At 38.9% G+C, this 25,192-nt stretch overlaps 1 protein-coding gene across 1 annotated transcript in view; it reads right to left on the bottom strand.

Annotated features, from left to right (window-relative positions):
* LOC136862929 (EF-hand domain-containing protein 1) overlaps window positions 1–25,192 on the bottom strand; it is a 241,740-nt gene that overhangs the window by 94,027 nt on the left and 122,521 nt on the right. Inside the window, exon 4 of the mRNA XM_067139219.2 lies at window positions 23,633–23,788. Coding sequence (XP_066995320.2) covers window positions 23,633–23,788 — 156 coding nt within the window. The remainder of the gene's footprint in view (window positions 1–23,632; window positions 23,789–25,192) is intronic.

The following is a 25,192-nucleotide window of genomic DNA, read 5'->3' as shown; positions in this document are numbered from 1 at the left end:
GTCCAGCGGCAGGAGAGGACTAAGCGCGCCGACAGAACGGCGCGGGTATTCGACGCCAAGATCGAGCAAACAGGAGACGTGCTGGTGGGCGAGTTACCGCGAGGTGGCACCAAGCTCGAGGCGGCCGAAACCTGTGATAAGATGCGTAGCGCTGAGATCCATCCAGGGAGGATGATCGACGGGAAGCAGGACTACGAGGAGGCTCTGATGATGTCCCAGGAGGTGGAGGCAGCAATGGCAACGACATGGCTGGAGGGACCCCTGCTCAGAGACGGAGCACGAATGGAAGAAGAACCAATGAACAACGAACGAGGATGCCACCTGACGAGGACACTCGTTCCGGCACGAATTCTGCACCCCTGAAGAAGAGAAAATTCAGCAGGGCTGAATCTCGGATGAGTAAACCAGTCCCGTGCATCACACCGGAGGACTACAAAGGCGCTCAAGCCCTGAAAGTAGATGCGGGTGTGGACAAAAGGAAAACTACTGAAGTTCCGGCTGCCACGCGAAGACTTGCGGATTGTTATCACCAGGAACGGGGACACCGTCGACCGGTCCCAGCGGATCCCCCATGGGAAGGTGGTGGCCAACCGAACAAACCGCCTGGCACCATATCGTGGAGCAGCTCAGGACGAGCAGCCTTATGGAGGAAGCAATGTAATGGTTATAGTGTCCGCCATGCCAACTTGTTATGGGTGGGGTATCACCGTATCGGCCCACCTGCTTATGCTTCGACCGCACCAATCATGAGCAAGACTTAAGTGCAAGACTGGCCCTCTCTCGCTTCCGTCTGTCGTAGCGTGGCATGGGACTATGGAAAATTACCAGACGATTAATCTGGAGTCTTCCATCTCGCGAGGTTCCTGGACACATCCAGCATCCGGACTGTTCTGGAAGGACTGGTGCAGATATATAAGGGAGGAGTGACTTGCCTGGGTTGCAGTTATTGTGGTTCAGTTGTGAGCGACTGCCAGTGCTGTGAAGTGTATGAATTCCTGTGATGGTCGGACTAGCGTGCTTCAGTGCGGACTGACGGCAAAGGAGAGAACGTGTAGCTGTGTGACGTGGGACCTTGTGTGTGAATGTAAAACTGTGTATTGTGAGAACAAGTGTGAAACTAAGGCAGAAGGAGAGCGTGCGCACGAACTGTGTAACTGTGCATTATGAGCGAAAGTTATGTATAGTCCTGGGTAGTTTAGTGCTTAGCTAATAAATCTTAGAAATAGGATGCTACCAGGTTCTGTACTCAGTTATTTACCCCTCCAACACATAACAATATGTTGGTTTTGCATGATGATGATGATGATGATGATGATCATGATGATGATGATGGAGAAGTACTAAACTGATCTTGGCTCATAGTTGACAGAGGGTATGTCTTCACTCTCCTCAAAGTAGAAACAGAACTTTCTCCTGTCCACGTAATCATCAGCAGAAGAGCACAAAGATGAAGCAGGCATTGAATGTTTGGATAAGTATAATACCCGCTCTTAGCAGCCAGAATAACATCTACAAACGTAGTTGGTCTACCTGTGATTGGTATTCCTTTTCCAATAAGAATAAGGCAGTAGCAATTCTACTTTGACTTCATGAATGGAGCGTGGAAAATTATTTTTGTACATGGACACAACTTCCAGAACAAGTTCCAAGTCAGTATTTGGTTTAAGTACCTTTTTTTTGTGCTACTTGTTTAATCTTGCACCAACACATCAAAGGTTTTTGGTGATAGAAGGATGGAAAAGGGCTAGGAATCAGAAGGTAGCAGCTGTGGTCTTAATTAAGATGCCTGGTGTGAAAATGGGAAAACCATGGAAAACCCTCTTCAGGGCTTCCAATGATGGGATTCAAACCCACTATCTCCTGAATGCAAGCTCACAGCTGCACGATCCTAACCGCATGGCCAACTCACTCAATGGTTTTAGTAAGAATGCTTGGTATAGGTCCTTGTATACTAGAATTGTTTGGTGCCTTTCCTTGCAGAAACTTCCATATAACTGAAATATAAGGAAATCTAACATTGGTATGCACTCTGTTGTGTGATAGTACATACATGGATCAGTGGTCAGAATGTCAGCTCAGTAAGTATGATGTTTACTTAGTCAGGGAATTGAAACATCTACTTGTTGTTTTTTTTTTGTTTTTTTTGCTAGTTGTTTTACGTCGCACCGACTCAGATAGGTCTTATGGCGACGATGGGACAGGGAAGGGCTAGGAAGTGGAAGGAAGCGGCCGTGGCCTTAATTAAGGTACAGCCCCAGCATTTGCCTGGTGTGAAAATGTGAAACCACGGAAAACCATCTTCAGGACTGCCGACAGTGGAGTTCGAACCTACTATCTCCCGAATACTGGATGCTGGCCACACTTAAGCAACTGCAGCTATCGAGCTCGGTAACATCTACATTTAAATCATCTGCGAGTGATACTGCAAGCTGAAAACTGTTTGCAAAATGTTCATCTTTTCTCTTTTTTCTGAAAAATTTAGATGGTGTTACAAGCCACTAGGTATGCTTGAGACACAATGATACTAGTATTTTGAATCTGGCAAAACAGTGGCAAAGTTACATATAATTATTCAACAATCACCTTCAGATTCACAAGGAATTGGAAGCGACTGATTGCCTTTTCTGTGCCATTTGCTAAAGCTAGCGCCTTTCCTTTTCCATTAGAAATCACGCCTCCAAGAAATATTGTAAGTATTGACAAGACTGATTTTAAATATCAAACATGTATTTATTGCAGTAGAGATTGTAGTCAATACGGACCATTATAAAATCAAACCACAATGGTTAAGTTAATAAACTCCAAGAAATTCAGTAACTGCTGGAAGCATTTCTTGAAACAGGAAAACAGCATCATCATCATCATCATCATCATCATCTTCTTCATGTCCAGCTCTATGGATAAATGGTTAGCATGCTGGCCTTCGGTCCACAGGGTTCCGGGTTTGATTCCCAGCCGGGTCGGGGATTTTAACCGTCATTGGTTAATTCCAATGGCTTGGGGGCTGGATGTGTGTGCCATCTTCAGCATTAGAATTCATCATAGGAAGGGCCCCATCCTCACAGATGCGTAGGTTATCTATACGGCATCAACTCGAAAAGACATGCACCAGGCTTCTCCAGAGGCCACATGCCAAAAAAAAACAAAATCAATCATCTTCATTTCCTGTTTCCAGCTTCCCAGGTCAGGGGTTGAATCAAGGACTTCCATCGCTGCCTGTCTCTCCACCACTCTTCTCCTTTTTTAAGTACATCTTCTGGTTTTCCTCCCCTCTTCTCTATGCACTCCCATACTGAATCTGTCCATCTCTTTCAGGGTCTTCCTCGTGGTCTCTTTCCTGTTAACTTCTCTGAAGAAACTATTTTTTGGTGCTCTCTCTTCTCCCATTCTCATCATGTCCCCATACCACTTTAGCTTTGTTGTTTGTATCCTGTCTTGAAGTTTCAAGATTCCTCTCCTTTTCCTTATCTCTTCATTTCTAATTCTATCCTTTCTGGTCTTGCCCTCGATTCCTCTTAAGAATTCCATCTCTGCTGTCTGTATTCTACTCTCCTCTCGTTTTGTTGTAGCCCACGATCCAGCTGCATAAGTTAGCATCGGTTCATAATAGGTTGAATATAATACTTTCTTACATTTCTTCTGGACATCTCGGTTCCACAAAATACCCCTTACACTCTGGTAAAAGCTGTTTGCTTGTTGTATTCTTTTCCCACTTTCCTTGGTTATCTTTCCATCTTCTGTGATCACACTTCCCATGTACTTGAAACTTTTAACCACTTCCAGAATTTTACCATTCAGTTTTATCTTTCCTCTTCCTTCCTTCCTTCCTTCCTTCCTTCCTTCCTTCCTTCCTTCCTTCTTTCCCCTTGTCATCACTACTGTTTTACTTTTCTCTGTGCTTACTTTCATCCCAAATTGTTCTATCTCTTGATTCCATACATCTACTTGATTTTGCACTTCCATTTCATCCGCACCCCATATCACTGTATCATCTGCAAACAACATGGCTTTTGTTGCTTGTCTTCCCAATCTTTGTTTAATATTCTTATGAATTTCATCCATGACTATGATGAATAGTATGGGGGATAGTACACTTCCCTGTTGGAGACCTGTTTCAACTAAAACCATTTTGTTTTTTCTATACTAGTCTTCACGCTACTAACACAATTTTTGCACATAGCTTTTATCATTTGCACTTCCACTCTATTAACTTATTTTTTCCTTAATGTGTCCCATACCAACTGTCTGGGCACCCTGTCATAAGCTTTCTCAATATCAATAAATGTCATCACTACTGTATGTCTTTTCCAAACTCCCATCTTTTCTCAATCATATGTCTTAATGTAAAGAACAGGTCAAACGTTGATCTGTCTTTCCTAAAACCATACTGTACTTCTTCCATTTCTCCTTCTAGCCTCCTCCTCAGTCTTCCTTCCAATACTCTCTCAAAGATATTAGCTACATGGGCAAAAAGGTTAATCACTCTGTAGTTATTACATTTCTTTTTATCACCCTTTTTAAATATCAGGATAATTAAACCCTTTCCCCACTCTTCTGGGATCTCTTTCTTCTTCCAGATTATTCTAAATAATCTATAGAGCCACTGTAGCGCTATCATGTTAACATCATGTTGCTAAATCCACTGTATTTCACAAAAAGACTTCAACCATTCCATATTCATTCCAGGGAATTTTTCTCCTACCTTTTACTCTAAGGCCATTCTTTGTTTTGCTGTAGAACAAAGAAAGTTGCAAACATTACCAATAGCTCCTAAAGTATTTTGAACAGGTTGCAGGCTGCATAATTATGACAAAGCTTATGACTGAAGCGTGACTGTGCTCCTTGAAATTTCGCAACCATGTTAGCCCCACTGTCATAACCCTGTCTGCAGAGATAATTTAGTCCAAATTCATTAATCAACTTCAGTACAGTTTGTGTAAGCCCTTCACAAGTCAAATCATTCACTCTGACAAAGCCAAGAAAGTCTTCATATAATGTTGTACTTTCCATGTCTATATATACTGACAAGCCTACACACCACCCGACAGCAGGAATGCTGCAGATCAGGCCCTGTAGATTGGGTCGTGTATAAAGGATTACTATTGACAATGTGTACACTTAATTGACCGAAACTCTCGCATGTTACAAAGGATTATAATTTCCAGTTTTAGAATAACTACTCTCGTAAGAGTCGGGCTCCGAGAATGAATTGTCAGCGTACTGGTTTTCAATTCAGGAGCCACCAGGTTCTATTCCCGGCCAGTCCGAGGATTTCAACTGTATGTGGATACTTCCTCTGGTTCAGGGACTGGGTGTTCGTGGCCGTTTGAGTACACATATCTCCATACACACGTAACACACTATACTATTATCCACCACATTAACACCTAATATTGAATACATTCTTGCACGTAGTGTTTGTGCAAGGAAGGGCATCTGACCGTGAATCTGGACCAGATGCATAAAACATGCCGGCCCCAATAACCTGGGAGAAAGGCCGGGAAAAAGAAGACTCCCTTATGTCAAAGTTAGCAATTGAAATATCGTCGCTGCCGGGACAAAACCTCCTATGTGAAATATTTTAGCTTAGAACTTCAGCCGGTAAGGTTCTGTCATCTAAGGTGCAATACTGTGTGAATACTGTCAAGGCATTCTCGCTCTTCATAATGTATGTGCTGTGGGTCAGTATATCTCCAAAGATATTATCACATAGGAGGTTTTGTCCCGGCAACGTCAATATGTTCTGTATAAAAGGAAATTCTTCAATTATTATACTATTCTCTAAAAAATGAACTGAAATTAATCGAATGATTGACTAAATATGTTCAAAAACATTACATTCTACACATAATATGGGAAGTAAGTTACACTAATAAGAATTGTTTAAATATGTTGCATTGAAAAGAATATGTCAAGAGAAAAGTGTTACAAGACTGCGAGAGACTGCAAAAAGATATAGACAATGTTGTGAGATGGACAGCAGACAATAGTATGATTATAAACGGGGTTAAGGGTCAGGTTGTGGGATTCGCGAGTAGGAAACGTCCTCTCTGTATAAATGACTAGCAAGATACCGTGCTTCAGTACGGTATTATAATGAAATTTATAATTGAATACTTTATTATACATAATCCGCCAAAATTCGCGATCTAACTCATTTTCTGAAAGAATCTGCCAAAATTCATGATCTGACTCCTTTTCTGAGAGATTATGGCAAAGTTCCTCCCATTTTTCAATTTTTCTTTCCAGCAATCGATTTCGTACTTCCCGGGCTAGGTCCAGGTATTCCACCCGGCCAGTTGGGTCCGTAAATCTTTGCCATCTTTTCCTATAAGCATTTTAATATGGATCAAATCCTTGAGGAGACCCGGCGTGGTGTCGTCTTGGGTGCCTTGGCGGTACTGAACCCGCGGCCGGACTGCAATCATAGTCATTACCCGGCCAGGACGCGTTTGCAGCACGATCTGCACATTTTGACGACAGTCCAGAACATTATTATTATTATTATTATTATTATTATTATTATTATTATTATTGGTCTGGAACCCTTAGCAAGATGTAAGACCGCTACTTGGTGGTAAATTATATACTCTGCCATTGTCATTGCTGACAATGTCACCAACACCATCGTCGCGCGTAGGCGCGTAGCACGAGATTTCTGGCTATACGAATGATATACTTCAGTGAATTATTGAACTTATTATAGAGGTAAACAATTGCGCGGTCAATATCATTCATATCGTTTATTTCAAATGTGTTTAAATTTTTATTTATATGCCGGGAGAATCTACTGTAATCTAACTTTATGTACTCCAAAGGAAAGGATGGTTCTTGAAAACGAACCCAGGAAAGATTAAAAATGATCAGTTTATGATCAGAATAAGTACATTATGAACAGTAAAATCAATTGGTCTCAACTCCTTTTTCACCCCACTGTCGTTAAGTTCATTTACCCCCCCCCCTCCCCGAAAAAAGAAGATAAGTTTCCTTATGTTTAAAGGAGATTCCAAATACCAATGTTCATGTCTGTTACCTTCAGTTCTGAAATATAAGTATCCCTATAAAAAGAATTCACCTTTTTCAATTCCTTTCACACTCGCCCCCCCCCCCCCCTAAGTGAATTTCCCGTTAAAAATACTTGTCTCTTTAATGGTAAAGGATCTTCTAAATACCAATTATCACGCCTCTAACATCTTCAGTTTTTGAGATATGTTTCCACATAAAAGGAATTCAACTCCTTTTCACTCCTGCCCCCAAAATTATTTCGCCCCAAAACGATTTTTGTTTTTTGTTTTTGAAGGAGGTCCAAATATCAATTTTTACGTCTGTAACAACTTTAGTTTTTATTATATGTAAATATCCTCATACAATTAACTCAATTTTTCAACTTCCCCCCCCCCCCCCCCTTTCATTGGATTTTCCGAGAATACACGTTTGTTTAATTTTAAATCAGATTCTGCAAAATCTTTCGTTTTTGAGATAATAGTATCCTCATACAAATAATTCAACTAAATTTTCAATTTCTCCCCTCCCTTTAGGTGGATTTCCGAAAACAAAAAATACATATGCCTTTATTTCTAAAGGAAATTCCAAATACCAAATTCCACGTCTGTAACATCTTCAGCTTTTGAGATTTTAGTATTCTAATTAAAATAATTCAACCCCATTTTTAGTCACTTTTATCCCTCCACCCAAGTGGTTTTTCAGAAAACAAAATATACATGTTTCTTTATTTTCAATAGAGAAAAAAATGCTATTTTTCACTTCAGTAACATGTTAAGGTTTTGAGATATACAGTACTGTACAAATGCTCATTTTAAAATTTCACCCCCTTTTTAGTTCCCCTTGAGTGGAGTTTCAAAAAAAATCACCTGTGTTTCTTTACTTTTACAGAGATTCAAAATACCAGTTTTTCCGTCTGTAACATTTTACGTTTCTGAGATATATTGTAGATATAGTCTTTCTAAAAAGTCACCCCAATTTGCCACTCCCGTTTAACCCCCATTAATTAGATTTTCCAAAAGAAGAAATGTTTCTCTACTTTCAAAGGTGATCCCAAATACCAATTTTCCGGTCTGTAATATCTTCTGTCCCTGAGATATAGGTATCCTCATTTAAGGCATTCAACCCATTTTTCACCCTTTTTCACCCCTCTTATTGGGATTTTTCGATAACAAAAAATATCTGTTCCTTTATTTTTTAGGGGGATTCTAAATACCGATTTTTACATCTGTACACTATGAAAGTTTTGAGGTATATACACACTCATTTTAAAAATTCACCCCCCTCTTCAACACCCCCTTTACTTTGATTTTTCAAAAACAAAATATTTATGTTTCTTTATTTTTAACGGAGATGCCAAGTACCAATTTTCAGGTCCGTAATATCTTCAGTTTCTGAGATATAAGTATCCTCATTAAAGGCATTCAACCCGTTTTTCACCCTTTTCCAACTTTTCTATCGGGATTTTCCGAAAACACAAAAGTACATGTTTCTTCATTTTTAAAGGAGATTCTAAATACCAATTTTTACATCTATAAACTTTAAAAGTTTTGAGATATAGATACACTCATTTTAAATATTCACCACCTCTTCACTACCACTAACTGGAATTTCCAAAAACAAAAAATACATGTTTATTTATTTTTAAAGGAGATCCCAAACACCAATTTTCAGGTCTGTAATATCTTCAATTTCTGAGATATATGTATCCTCACTAAAGGCATTCAACCCATTATTCAGGAAAGATTAAAAATGATCGGTTTATGATCAGAATAAGTACATCGAAAATCTGCAGCCTGTTTCCAGTCATTCGACCGGATCAGGAGTGGAATGAATAAAGCCCCATCTAGTGGCGACAATAGGAACTGTGCCGGCTGCCGAAGCACTCCTCTGGGGCAATGATCGATTAATGACAAAAACCTGTCTCGCCTCCGTTTTGTCCAGCACGAATTTCACATAGAATGACCAGGATTTGAACCACGGAACCCAGCTGTGAGAGGCCGACGCGCTGCCACCTAAGCAACGGACGCTCCTTATAAGTACATTATGAACAGTAAAATCAATTGGCCTCACATCCTTTTACACCCCACCGCGTTAATTTTATTTACCCATCCTCCCCCAAAAAATTAAAAGAAGGCATGTTTCTTTATGTTTAAAGGAGATTCCAAACACCAATATTCACGTCTATTACCTTCACTTTTGAGATATAAGTATCCCTATAACAATAATTCACTTTTTTCACTTCCTTTCACACTCCTCCCCCCCCCCCCCCCCAAGCGAATTTTCCGGCAAAAAATACTTGTGTCTTTAATAGTAAAGGATCTTCCAAATACCAAATATCATGAATCTAACTTCTTCAGTTTTTTATTCGTGTCTCCTCATGAAAGGAATTCAACTCATTTTCACTCCCGCTCCCAAGATGGTTTCCCCCCCAAAACGCGTTTTTCTTTGTTTTTAAAGGAGATCCAAATACCAATTTTCACGTCTGTAACAACTTTAGTTTTTATTAGATACAATTAACTCTATTAATTTTTCAATTTTTCCATCCCCCCCCCCCCCTTCATTGGATTTTCCGAGAATACATGTTTCTTTACTTTTAAAGCAGATTCCAAATATCCAATTTCACGTCTGTAACATCTTCATTTTTGAGATATCAGTAGCCTAATTAAAATATTTCAACACAATTTTCAGTCAATTTTACCCCCCCCCTCCCTTCCGCCCAAGCGGTATTTCCGAAAACTAAAAATACACGTTTCTTTCTTCTGTAACATGTTAAGTTTTTTGAGATATACTGTTGAAATTCTCATTTTAAAATTTCACCCCTTTTTAGTTCCCCTTAAGTTGAGTTTCCAAAAACAAACCACCTTTACATTTACAGGAGATTCCAAATACCCACTTTTTACGTCTGTAACATTTTACGTTTCCAAGATATTCTGTAGATATAGTCTTGCAAAAAATTCACCCCAAATTGTCACTCCTGTTTAACCGCCATTGTTTGGATTTTCCAAAACCAAAAAAATACGTGTTTCTTTATTTTTAAAGGAGATCCCATACACAAATTTTCAGTTCTGTAATATCTTCAGTTTCTGAGATATATGTATCCTCATTAAAGCCATCAACCCATTCTTCACCCTTTTATACCCCTCCTATTGGGATTTACAGAAAACAAAAAATACGTGTTCATTTATTTTTAAAGGAGATTCTAAATACCAGTTTATACATCTGTAAACTTCTAAAATTTTAAGATGTAGACACGCACATTTTAAAAATTCACCCTCTTTCCACCCCCCCCCCCCCCCATTATTTGAATTTTCCAAAAACGAAAAAACACCTGTTTCTTTATTTTTAAAGTAGATCCCAAATACCAACTTTCAGGTCTGTAATATCTTCAGGTTCTGAAATATAAGTAGCCTCATTAAAGGCATTCGACCTCTTTTTTACCGTTTTACACCCTTCCTATTGGGATTTTCTGAAAACAAAAAAGATACGTGTTTCTTTATTTTTAAAGGAGATTCTAAATAACAATTTTTACATCTATAAACTTTGAAAGTTTTGAGATATAGATACACTCATTTTAAAAACTCGCACCCTTTTCATCCCACCCATTTTTTTAATTTTCCAAGAACAAAAGAATACGTGTTTCTTTATTTTTAAAGGAGATCCCAAACACCAGTTCTCAGGTCTGTAATATATTCAGTTTCTGAGATATAAGTACCGGTATCCTGATTAAAGGCATTCAACCATTTTTTCACCCTTTTTCACCCCTCCTATTGGGATTTTCTGAAAACAAAAAAGTACGTGTTTCTTTATTTTTAAAAGCAATCAAAAGTACCAATTTTCAAGTCTGTAATATCTTCAGTTTCTGTGATATAAGTACCGGTATCCAGATTAAAGGCATTCAACCCCTTTTACACCCCTCCTATTGGGATTTTCTGAAAACAAAATAATACGTATTTCCTTATTTTTAAAGAAGATTCTAAATACCAATTTTCACATCTGTAAACTTTTAAAGTTTTGAGATATAGATACACTCATTATAAAATTTCACCCTCCTTTTCACCCCCTTAGCGACAGAATATCCAAAAATCCTCTCTTAGCGAGCACCTACATCTTAGTATGAATATATCCCCAAAATTTAATTTCATTATGTCCAGTAGTTTTGGCTCGGCGATGATGAATCAGTCAGTCAGTCAGTCAGGACAAGTTATTTTTTATATATATATATATATATATATATATAGAACAGTCAGAAGATTACAAGGTATGGCTGGGGAGACAGACGAACAAAGACCATGATTGATTATATAATCGTAGAGAAAGAACACTGGAAGAACCTTGTAGATGTAACAGCCATGCCTGAAGAAGCCTTTGGTGGAGATCATAGAGTTGTGATAGGAAAATTGAAAGTTGGAAAGATTGAAAAACCCCAATTAAGAAGAGAGAAAAGAATTAAAGTATGGAAGTTGAAGGAGAAAAGCGTACAAGAAGAATTTCAAAGAGAAATAATATCCTTGGTACCCAGGACAGAGGTGGGGAATGTTGAAGAGGAATGGAAAAGATTTAAGGAAGCACTAGTTGGATGTGCAGAAAAGGTGTGTGGTAGAACATCAGGAAATGTGAAAGACAAAGAAACACACTGGTGGAATGATAGGGTAAAGATTAAAGTGAAGGAAAAGAAAATGGCATGGAAGGCATGGAAAACATCTAAGACTGAAGAAAGTAGAAGAAAATATGTGGAGGCAAAGAATTTGGCCAAGAAAGTAGTGGAGGAAGAAAAGAGGAAAAGCTGGGCCTTATTCACACAGAAATTGAGAGATGATACGCAGGGCAGCAAGAAATTACTGTATGGTATCTTAAGAAACAAAAAGAGAGATCAAGTAAACACCAGATTTGTGAAGGATGAAGGTGGCATAATTTTAACAAAGCCGGAAGAAATAAGAAATAGATGGAGAGAGTATTTTCAGAAGCTGCTGAACATAAGAACGGATGACAGTCATTCAATGGACGACCAGGAAAGACAATTAGTTGACGAAGAAATGGATAAAGAAATTACAATGAATGAAATTGAAATGGCAGTAAGAAAGATGAAGAATGGAAAAGCTGCTGGAATAGATGAAATTTCAGTGGAGATGATAAAGGCAGCTGGAGCTGTAGGCCTGCAGTGGACATATCGGGTTCTCAGGAATGTCTGGGAGAATAAGGAGGTCCCTGACAATTGGCAAAAAGGAATAATCATCCCAATTTTCAAGAAAGGTGATAAGAAAGTTTTGAAGAACTACAGGGGAATTACTCTAATATCCCATGTTGCTAAGATAATGGAAAGAATACTGGAAAGTAGAATAAGGTTGAGGGTTGAGAAGCAGATACAGGAAAATCAGTTTGGTTTCAGAAGTGGAAGATCAACAATAGAGCCCATTTTCATTATGAGACAACTAATGGAAAAGCATTGGGAGTACGGGAATGATATGGTGATGACATTCATTGATATTGAAAAGGCATATGACAGTGTCCCTAGGACGAAAGTTTGGGACAGTCTGGTGCAAAAAGGAATTGGACAGGGATTAATAAAAATGATCATGGCATTGTATAAGGAATGTTGTAGTTGCGTGCAAACACAAGTTGGCAGGACAAGTTGGTTCAAAATAACTAGTGGGCTGAGACAGGGAAGTGTTCTATCACCAATCCTGTTTACAATAGTAATGGATGACATCATGAGAACAGCAAAAGCAGCATATAGAGGAAGAGAAATGAACATGATGTTATTTGCAGATGATATTGTGATTTGGGGAGAAGACGACAGGAAGGTTCAAGAACAGTTGAATGTGGTGAATGGGAAGATTGAAGAATGTGGATTGAAAATAAGTGTAGAAAAGAGTAAAACTCTTGTTATGACGAGAGGGGAGAAAGAAGGGAAAGGTCAGATTAGACTTGCAGACAAGCCCCTGGAAGTAGTGGAAACGTTTAAATACCTGGGGAGTGAATTAATGGAGAATGCTCGACTGGATGCTGAGATTAGTAAAAGGATTCAAGCTGGAAGTTGTTTCTATCATAGTGTAAGAAATATGTTATGGGACAAAGATGTGCCAATGGAAGCAAAGGATACTATGTACAAGATGTATTACGTACCCATAACAACTTACGGAGCAGAAACTTGGACAATGACAAAGAAGGATGAGAGTCGAATACAGGCAGCCGAAATGAAATTCTTGAGGAGTATGATACAGAAGAGTAGACGAGACAAAATAAGGAACGAGAAAATCCGGGAAGAAATTGGAGTGGAAAAATTGAATGATAGAATAGAGAAGAGCCGACTAAGATGGTTTGGGCACATAAAGCGAATGAGCGACGAAAGAATGCCAAAAAAGGTGATGGAAATGCAAATCCAAGGAAGGAGAGGCCGTGGACGACCACGATGGAGATGGAAGGATACCATCCAACGCAGCATTATAGAAAGAAACCTGGACTGGGACACAGTGTTGGAGGAGGAGTGGTGGAAAGACCGAAGAAAGTGGAGAGGAACCATATTTGCCCCTACCCAGCTACAGCTGGATAAAGGGAAATGATGATGATGATGATGATGATATAGACTAGCAAGATACCCGTGCTTCGCTACGGTAGTATACTGAAATTTAGAATTGAATGCTTATTTTTTAATATATAATCCACCGAAATTCGCGATCTGACTCGTTTTCTGAGAGAATCCGCCAAAATTTGCGATATGATTTGTTTTCTAATAGATTACGGCAAGTTTCCTCCCATTTTTCAATCTTTTTTTCCAGCAATCGATTTCGTACTTCCCGGGCTAGGTCCAGGTATTCCACCCGGTCAGTTGCGTCCCTAAATCTCTGCCATCTTTTCCTATAAGCATTTTTAATATGGATCAAATCCTTCAGGAGATCCAGCGTGGTGTCGTCTTGGGTGCTTTGGCGATACTGAACCCGCGGCCGGACTGCATTCTTAGTCATTACCCGTCCATGACCTGTTTCCAGCGCGGTCCGCACATTTGACGACGGTCCAGAACATTATTATTATTATTATTATTATTATTATTATTATTATTATTATTATATGTTCTAGACCCCACAGCAAGATGCAAGACCGCTACTTGGCGGTAAATTGCATGTGCTGCCATTGTCATTGTTGAGAAAGTGACCAGCACCATTGTCGCGCGTAGGCAAGTGTGCGGGATTTCTGGCGATACGAATGACATACTTCAATGCATTATTGACCTTATTATAGAGGTGAACAATTGGACGGCCAATCTCATTCCTATTGTTTATTTCAAATGTGTTCAAATTTTTATTTATATACCAGGAGAATCTACTGTGATCTAAGAACGTTCTCCAAAGGAAAAGATGGCTCTTGGAAACGAACCCAGGAAAGATTAAAAATGATCGGTTTATGATCAGAATAAGTACATCGAAAATCTACATCCTGTTCTCAGTCATTCGACAGGGTCAGGAACATAATGAATAAAGCCCCCATCCTGCGGCAACAATAGGAATTGTGCCGGTTGCCGAAACCTGTCGCACTCCTCTGGGGCAGTGATTAATGAATGAAAAATGAAATGAAATTATATTGGACAGTGTTGCTGGAATGAATGATGAGAGGGAAAACCGGAGTAACCGGAGAAAAACCTGTCCCGCCTCCGTTTTGTCCAGCACGAATGTCACATGGAGAGACCGGGATTTGAACCACGGAACCCAGCTGTGAGAGGCCGGGGCACTGCCGCCTGAGAAACGGAGGCTCCTTATAAATACATTATGAACAGTAAAATCAATTGGTCTCACCTCCTTTTTACACCCCACCGCCGTTAAAAATTATTTACCCCCCCCCCAAAAAAAAGGCGTGTTCCTTTATGTTTAAAGGAGATTCCAAACACCAATGTTCACGTCTATTACCTCCAGTTTTGAGATATAAGTATCCACATAAAAATAATACACGTAGTTTTCACTTCCTTCCCCCCCCCACCCTAAGTGAATTTTCCGGCAAAAATACTTGTTTCTTTAATAGTAAAGGATCTTCTTCAGTTTTTGATTTTTGTGTCCTCATGAAAAGAAATTCAATTCCTTTTCACTCCGGCCCCCCAAGATGATTCCCCCACAAAAACGGGTTTTTCTTTGTTTTTAAAGGAGAACCAAATACCAATATTCACGTCTGTACGACCTAACAACTTTAGTTTTTATTAGATGTAAGTATTCTCATACAATTAAGTCAATTAATTTTAAATTCTTTCACCTCCCCCCCCCCCCCAATTCATTGGATTTTCCGAGAATAGGTGTTTCATTACTTTTAAAGCAGATTCCAAATATCAAATTTCACGTCTGTAACATCTTCATTTTTGAGACAACAGTAGCCTAATTAAAAGAATTCAACACCATTTTCAGGCACTTTTACCCCCCCCCCCCGTCCACCCAAGTGATATTTCCGAAAACTAAAAATACACGTTTCTCTATTTTTAATACAGATAAAAATACCATTTTTCACTTCTATAACATGTTAAGTTTTTTGAGATATACTGTATAAATTCTCATTTAAAAAATTCACCCCCTTTTTAGTTCCCCTTAAGAGGAGTTTCCAAAAACAAATCACCTATGTTTGTTTACATTTACAGGAGATTACAAATGCCACTTTTTACGTCTGTAACATTCTACGTTTCTCAGATATTCTGTAGATGCCGTCTTTCAAAAAATTCACCCAATTTGTCACTCCTGTTTAACCGCCATTAATTTTATTTTCAAAAAAAAAATTTAAAAAAATACGTGTTTTTATTTTTAAAGGAGATCGCATATGCGAATTTTCAATTCTGTAATACCTTCAGTTTCTGAGATATATGTATCCTCATTAAAGGCATTCAACCCATTATTCATCCTTTTAACCCCACCTATTCGGATTTACAGAAAAAAAATTTTCCGTTATTTTTAAAGCAGATTCTAAATATCAATTATTACGTGTGCAAACTTTTAAAGTTTTGAGATGTATATACACTCATTTTAAAAATCCAACCCATTTTCAGCCCCCCCCCCCCCCCACTATATGGATTTTCCAAAAGCAAAAAAATTGTTTCTTTATTTCTAAAGGAGATCCCAAATACCAATTTTCAGGTATGTAATATCTTCAAGTTCTGAGACTGAAGTATCCTCAGTAAAGGAAATCAACCTCTCTTTCACCCCTCCTATTGGGATTTTCCGAAAACAAAAAATACATATTTCTTTATTTAAAAGGTGATTCTAAATACCAATTTTTACATTTGTAAATTTTTAAAATATAGATACACTCATTTTAAAAATTCACCTCCCTTTTCAACCCCCACCCCCCATTATTCGGATTTTCCAAAAACGAAGAAATACCTGTTTATTTTAAGTAGATCCCAAGTACCAATTTTCAGGTCTGTAATATCTTCAGGTTCTGAAATATAAGTAGCCTCATTAAAGGCATTCAACCCTTTATTCACCCCTTTCCACCCTTCCTACTGGGATTTTCCGAAAACAAAAAATACGCGTTCCTTTATTCTTAAAGGAAATTCTAAACACCAATTTTTATATCTATAAACTTTAAAAGTTTTGAGATATAGATACACTCATTTTAAAAATTCCCCCCCTTTCCACCCCCCATTAATTGGATTTTCCAAAAAGAGAAAAATACCTGTTTCATTATTTTTAAAGGAGAACCCAAACACCAATTTTCAAGTCTGTAATATCTTCAGTTTCTGAGATATAAGTATCCTCATTAAAGACATTCAAACCCTTTTTCACCCCTTTTCACACCTCCTATTCGTATTTTCCGAAAACAAAAAAATATGAGTTTCTTTATTTTTAATGAAGATTATAAATACCAATTTTTACATCTGTAAACTTTCAAAGTTTTGAGATATGGATATGCTCATTTTAAAAATTCACCCCCCTTTTCACTCTCCAAATAATTGGATTTTCCAAAAACAAAAAATACATGTTTCTTAATTTTAAAAAGGGATCAAAAGTACCAAATTTCAGGTCTGTAATATCTTCAGTTTCTGAGATATAAGTACCGGTGTCCTGATTAAAGGCATTCAACCCCTTTTTCACCCCTTTTCTCCCCTCCTATTGGGATTTTCTGAAAACAAAAAAATTCGTATTTCCTTATTTTTAAAGAAGATTCTAAATACCAATTTTTACATCTGAGATATAGATACACTCAATTTAAAATTTCAACCCCCTTTTCACCCCCTTAACGACGGAATATCCAAAAATCCTCTCTTAGCGAGCACCTACATCTTAATATGAATGTATCCCCAAAATTTCATTTCTTTATGTTCAGTAGTTTTGGGTCGGCGATGATGAATCAGTCAGTCAGTCAGTCAGGACAAGTTATTTTATATATATAGATAGATTACATGAAGTGAGTTGTTCCTGTGTACTAATATCTATGGATTCGTTTATCAAAATGCTAAAGCATTACCTCCTTTCACTTTTTCAATAATTCTCTTCGTAATTAGTGAACCACAGAAGTCAATTACACTGGTGGAAAATAATATCCAGACACCAAGAAGGGGTTGTGCTAGATTAACAAATGTTTGTAGGCATGTTTATACACCCGAAAGATGACGTTGATTCAAATTTCCCACAAATCGCATTAGCGTGGGGCTAGTAGCAGCGCCATGATTGCCCATCAGGTTTGCTTTAAACAGGCTGTACTGTGCGAGAGCATTATTTACCCGTGAGATTGCACGGAGTGACTGTGAGTGGGTCAAGAATGTCTTTACGAAGGCAAAGAGGCCAGTATCAACAGCTCACTGTGGTTCAACGAGGCTGTATAATAGCGCTACATGAAGGTGGATTTTCCTTCTGCGCTATTGCAGAATGACTTGGCAGGAATGTCTCCACTGTGCATATGTGCTGGCAGCAGTGATCACGAGAATGTACGCTCCCAAGAAGACCGGGCTCCGGACGTCCCCGTTGCACCATCGAGAGGGAGGACCGCTGTATTCGACGTATGGCTGTGGTGCAGTGGACTGTGTCTGCAGCAGCAATTCAAGCGGCAGTTGTCATGACAGTGACGCAACGAACTGTTCGAAATCGGTTACTTGCAGGACAGCTCTGACCCATATGCCCTGTGGTGTGCATTCCACTAACCCCAAACCACCGCCGTCTGCAACTTCAGTGCTATCAAACGAGAGCTCATTGGAGGATGGATTGGAGGTCCATTGTTTTTTCTGATGAAAGCCGATTCTGCCTTAGTGCCAGTGATGGCTGTGTGTTGGTTAGAAGGAGGCCAGGTGAGCAGTTCTGGTCTGGGGAGCAATTTCCTATGACAGCAGGAGCACTTTCATGGTTATCCCATGCACCCTGACTGCAGATATGTACATCCGTCTGGTGATTCTAAAGTGTTGTGCTGCCATTCATGAACAGAATTTCCCAGGGGTTTTTTCCAACAGGATAATGCACGCCCCCATGCCGCTCTTGTAACCCAATGTGCTCTACAGAGTGTTGACATGTTGCCTTGGCCTGCTCGATACCCCAATCTGGCCCCAATCGAGCACATATGGGACATCAATAGACAACAACTCCAGTGTCATCCACAACTGGCATTATTGTCCCTGTATTGACTGACCAAGTGCAACAGGCATGGAACTCCATCCCACAAGCTATTTGGCCCCTGTATGACACAATGTATGCAAGTTTGCATGCCTGCATTCAACAGTCAGGCGATTACACCGGTTATTAATGGACCAGTATGTCACATTTGCAACTGCTTTTCCCGTGCAGATATTAACCTGTAGTCTAGTACCTTTAATAAATTAAATATGCTACCTTGACAAATATAATGCCAAAATTTCCATATTCTACATTCCTTATTTCATGGTGTTTGGATATTTTTTCCGCCAGTGTATATCATTCTGCGCGTATTTTGGCAGTGATTGGTGGCAGTTTTTGCTGCATCTATAGGATGCTGTTTTAGGATTTTTTGCCTGCATCAAATCAAAACATTTTGGTCTCTATGGTCTTCGGCACTTGAACTAACCAAAATGATGATGATGTGATTATTGTTTAATTTTTTAAATGTTATTGGTTTTATATCCCACTAACTACTTTTACAGTTCTTAGAAATGGCAAGGTGCCAGAAGATTGTCCCACAGGAGTTCTTTAATTTGCCGGTAAATCTACCGTCACAAATCTAACATATTTCAGCATCATCAAATACCAATGGACTGAGACAGGATTGAACCCACCAATTTGAGCTCAGACGCCCAACACTCTACTGTCTAAGCTACTCAGCCAGTTGAATGGTGTTTAAAGGTGCCTAACATCTAGGTCATCAGCTCCAGAGAGGGAAATTTTGATGCCCAAAAAGCAAGATTGTTTTTACCATAAAAACAAGACTCTCTCTGTTCTTATCTACATGTGTTTTCATGCTTGGATTACTCAATGCAGACATACTTTCACCCTTACCTTCAATTGTTATTCTGAATTGTGGAAGGGTAGTGCAGGCATATTATTTTTGTATAACCATGTGACCTTGCCGTGGTGGGGAGACTTGCGTGTCCCAATGAAGCAGACAGTCGAGCCTCAGGTGCAAACATATCGGATGGGTAACTGTCGAGGGACCAGACTAATGAATGCTTCATCGATAGGGGGGTAGCAGCCTTTTGGAAGTTACAAGGGCAGCAGTCTAGATGATTGACTGATATGGCCTTGTAATAATACTCAATATGGCTTAGCTGTGTTGATACTGCTACACGACTGAAAGCAACAGGAAACTACAGCTGTACCTAACTCCTGAGGACATGCAGCACTCTCTGTATGAATGATGTACTGATGATGGCTTCCTGCCGGCAAAAATATTCCGGAGGTAAAAAAGTCCCCCATTCGGATTTCCGGGTAGGGGCAACACGAGAGGGGGCCGATCATCAGGAAGATGGATACTGACATTCTGCGAGTCAGAGCATGGAATGTTAGAAGTTTGAATCATTGTGGTAGGTTAGAGAATCTGAAAAGGGAGATGGATAGACTGAAGTTAGATGTAGTTGGTACATGTGAAGTACGTTGGCAGGAAGAACAGGATTTTTGGTCAGGTGACTACAGAATTATCAACCCAAAACCAAACAGGAGAAATGCAGGAGTTGGTTTGATAATGATTAAGAAATGATTAAGAAAATAGGGCAGCGATTAAGTTACTATGAACAGCATAGCGAAAGAATTATTCTTGTCAAGATAGACACCAAACCAATGCCCACCACAATAGTGCAAGTCTATATGCCTACTAGTTCAGCAGATGATGAGGAAATCGAAAGAATACATGAAGAGGTAGAAGATTTAATACAATACGTAAAAGGTGATGCGAATCTAATTGTGATAGGAGACTTGAATGCAGTGGTAGGCCGAGGAAGAGAAGTTAATACAGTAAGAGAATTCGTTCTGGGACAAAAGAATGAAAGAGGAAGTCGGCAGGTTGAATTCTGCACTGATCATAATTTAGTCCTTGCTAATACTTGGTTCAAACACCACAAACGATGGCTGTATAGTGGATGAGACCTGGAGACACTGGAAAGTATCAAATAGACTTCATCATGATTAGGCAGAGATTCAGAAACCAGGTGTTGGATTGCAAAACTTACCCAGGAGCAGACGTGGACTCTGACCACAACTTGTTGGTCTTGAAATGGCATCTGAAGTTAAAGAAATTGAAGAAAGGAAGGAATGCAAGGATCTAGACAAGTTGAAAGAAATGAGCATGATGAATTGTTTCAAGAAACATGTTGCATACGGACTAAATGAAAATGCTGAAGGAAACACAATAGAGGAAGAATGAAAAGTCATATAAAGTGAGGTCAGTAGGGCTGCTGAAGAAATGTTAGGGAGGGAGGAAAGATCAACTAAGAATCAGTGGATAACTCAGGAGATACTAGACCTGAACGATGAATGATGAAAATACAAGAATGCAAGAAATAAAGAGGGCAGAAAAAAATACAGGCGATTAAAGAATCAAGTGGATAGAAAGTGCAAGATAGCTAAGGAAGAATGGCTGAAGGAAAAGTGCAAGGATGTTGAAGGTTGTATGGTCCTAGGAAAGGTGAATGCTGCATACAGGAAAATCAACGAAATCTTTAGAGAAAGGAAATCGAGGTGTATGAATATTAAGAACTTAGATGGAAAGCCACTTCTAAGGAAAGAAGATAAAGCTGAAAATTGGCAGGAACAGATCCAACAGTTGTATAAAGGAAAAGACGTAGATGATTTGGTTGTGGAACAAAAAGAGACTGTTGATACTGATGAAATTGGAGACTCTATTTTGAGGTCAGAGTTTGACAGAGCTGTGAGAGAGCTAAATAGGAACAAGGCACCTGGAATTGATGACGTTCACTCTGAATTACTGACTGCCTTAGGAAAAATCAGTATGGCAAGGTTATTCCACCTAGTGTGTAAGATATATGAGACCGGAGAAGTGCCATTCGAATTTTGACAGAATGTTGTTATACCTATTCCAAAGAAAGCCGGTACTGACAAGTGTGATAACTACCGCACCATTTAGTATCTCACACCTGCAAAATTTTAACACATATTATTTATAGAAGAATGGAAAGACAAGTTGAAGCTGAGTTGGGAGAAAATCAAGTTGGCTTCAGAAGAAATGTAGGAACATGAGGAGCAATCCTGACTTTACGTCTGGTCTTAGAAGACTGAAGTAAGAAGGACCAGCCCACGTACATGGTATTCGTAAATCTAGAAAAGGCATTCGATAACGCTAATTGGACCAAGCTATTTGCGATGCTGCTAGTGATTGGGATCAGATTCTGAAAACAAAGAATTATCTACAATGTGTATAAAAATCAGTCTGCAGTGATAAGAATTGAGGACCTGGAGAAAGAAGCAGCAATCCAGAAAGAAGTGAGGCAAGGCTGCAGTTTGTCCCCCCTCCTTTTCAATGTTTACACAGAACAGGCAGTAAAGGAAATCAAAGAGGAATATGGAAAGGGAAACACAATCCAAGAAGAGGAAATCAAAACCTTGAGATATGCCCATGATATTGTTATTTTATTTGAGCCTGCAGAAGATCTTGAGAAGTTGCTGAATAGTATGGACAAAGTCTTGGGTAAGGAGTACACGATGAAAATAAGTAAGATCAAAACAAAATTATGGAATGCAGTCAAACGAAGGCAGGTGATGCATGTAATATTGGATTAGGAAATTAAGTCTTAAAGGAAGTAGATGAATATTGTTATTTGGGTAGTAAAATAACTATTGATGGCAGAAGTAAGGAGGACATAAAATGCAGACTAGCACAAGCAAGGAAGAGCTATCTTAAGAAAAGAGATTTGCTCACTTCAAACATTGATATAGGAATTAGAAAGCTGTTTTTGAAGACTTCCGTCTGGAGCATGGCATTGTATGGAAGTGAAACATGGATGATAACTAGCTCAGAAAGAAAGAGAATAGAAGCTTTTGAAATGTGGTCTTACAGAAGAATGCTGAAGGTTAGATGGATACATTGAATCAAAAATTAAGAGATACTGAATCAAATTTGTGAGAGGAGATCGATTTGGCTAAATTCGACGAGAAGAAGAAATAGAATGATAGGACACATCTTAAGACACACAGGACTTGTTCAGTTGGTTTTTGAAGGAAGTGTAGGTGGTAAGAACGGTAGGGGTTAACCAAGGTATGAATATGACAAGCAGATTAGAGCAGATGTAGGATGTAATAATTATGTAGAAATGAAAAGGTTAGCACCGGATAGGGTGGCATGGAGGGCTGCATCGAACCAGTCTATGGACTGATGACTCAAACAACAATAACAACAATGTTTTTGGTACTACATTACCACAGGTTATAGTTTCCTTGAACCGTCAGGCAACAGTAGGGTATGGTACCAAACTTCCTGGCCATAATAACAATAAGCTACCATAAATCATAATTCTTGCATGCAATTAAGGCATTGTCATGTTTTTTTCCTTGGCTTGAAGAATCACTTGGCGGATAACGCTAGTCTGTTGTCTTTCTTACTCAGTAGAAGTGAGATCTTCCGAATAACAATTGAAGGTAAGGGTGAAGGTCTGTCTGTGTTGAGTGATCCAAGCATGAAAACGCAAGCAGATAAGAAAAGAGTGAGTCTTTTTTTATGGTAAAAACAATCTTGCTCAGTGGCCATTGAAATTTCCCTTTATGGAGCCGATTACCTAGTGCTCAAACATAGTAAAGTTGTAATTTTCGTATAATTTTACAACAACACTAATTTTAGTGTAGTAATAATAATAATAATCATATGGCCTCAGCTACCGTGTGCAGACATTTCAATTTGATGCCATCTGGCTGTCTGCTCATCAATTTTGATGTTCCATTTTACTCTAGGTCTACTAGATGGCAGACCAAGTAAACCGGATCTCTCTTGGGCGTCTATGGCTGAGATATTAATTTTGTCGGGCGAACACCAAATGTGTCACCAGAGATCTTTTACATGCCGACATTGTATGACATGGAGTATTAAATGGATGTTTTTCTGCCCTTCAAAAATCCGACTATCTCTGCTGGGTTTGAACCTGCTATCTTGGGATCCAGAGGCCGACACTCTACCACTGATCCACAGAGGCAGATAGTGTAGTATATAATGGATAATTCAGAAATAAATGTCATTTACATAGATGTATAGAACTCACCTCAGTGAACTTATCACAATCTACTATATGGAAAACTCTGCCAAAAAATTCTATATCCATGCCAATATTGAAGTCCTTCCAGTGCCAAAATTCTCCATCTGCATTCTTAGGAACTTTGCTTCTTCTGATCAACTTTCCTTGCACAAAGCCAGAATTCTGAAATAAAAGAGATGAAAAGCTACTGAATGTCAAAAGTACACAATGAAAGAGGAGGACTATCATCAATCACCAGTGATCTGCATTTAGGGCAATCACCCAAGTGGCAGATTCCCAATCTGTTGTTTTCACAGCCTTTTCTAAAATCACTGCAAAGAATTTGGAAATTTATTGAACATCTCCCTTGGTAAATTATTCCAATCCCTACCTCCCATTCCTATAAACAAAATTTGCCACAATTTGTTCTCTTGAATTCCAACTTTAACTTCATATTGTGATCTTTCCTACTTTTAAAAACACCACTCAAACTTATTCGTCTACTGAAGTCATTCCACTCCATACCTCCAATGACAGCTCAGAAATTACCACTTATTGTAATTTACAAATTTCATTATATACTGTAGGTCCGTATTGATGCAGCTTAATTAAAGTGAAGTGTATTGATTGGGTGGATCATTAAAGCAAATACCTAATTCTTAATTACCACTTAGTCGAGCAGCTCGTCTCCTTTCCTCCAAGTCTTCCCAGCCTAAACTTTGCAACATTTTGATAACGCTATTATTTTGTCAAAAATCACCCAGAACAAATTGAGCTGCTTTTCTTTGGATTGTTTCCATTTCTTGAATCATGTAATACTGGTGAGGGTCCCATGCACCAGAACTATACTCTAGTTGGGGTCTTACCAGAGACTAATATACCCTCTCCTTTACATGCATACTACAACCCCTAAATACCCTCATAATCATGTGCAGAGATCTGTACTCTTTATTTAAATCCCATTTATGTGATTACCCAAATTAAAATCTTTCCAAATATTAACACCTAGATACTTACAGTGACAGCCATAAGGAACTATCACCCTATCAACACAGGTATTAAAACTGACAGCACTTTTCCTATTGGTGAAACTCACAACCTGACTTTTAACCCCGTTTATCATCATACCATTGCCTGCTGTCCATCTCACAATATTGTCGAAGTTTTTTTTCAGTTGCTCACAATCTTGTAACTTATTACTCTACACAGCATAACATCATATGCAAAAAGCCTTATCTCTGACTCCAGTTCTTTACTCATAAAGGTCCATAAAGGTCCAATAATACTGCCGTTAGGAATTCCCCTCTTAATGATTACAGGGTCAGATAAAGCTTCACCTACTTTAATTCTCTGGGTTCTATATTCTAGAAATATAGCCACCCATTCAGTCACTTTTATCTAGTCCAATTGCACTCACATGTACCAGCAATCTCCCATGATCTGCCCTACGAATTGCCTTAGATAGGTCAATCGTGATACAGTACATCTGACCTTCTGAATCTAAGATAATTGCTATATTTTGCTGGAGTCCTACAAGTTGAGCTTGAGTGGAATAACCTTTCCTAAACCCAAACTGTCTTCTATCGA

The sequence above is a fragment of the Anabrus simplex genome, chromosome 2 (assembly GCF_040414725.1).
Source record: "Anabrus simplex isolate iqAnaSimp1 chromosome 2, ASM4041472v1, whole genome shotgun sequence".
Lineage (NCBI taxonomy): Eukaryota > Metazoa > Arthropoda > Insecta > Orthoptera > Tettigoniidae > Anabrus > Anabrus simplex.
This window is presented reverse-complemented; position numbering and strand designations above follow the sequence as displayed.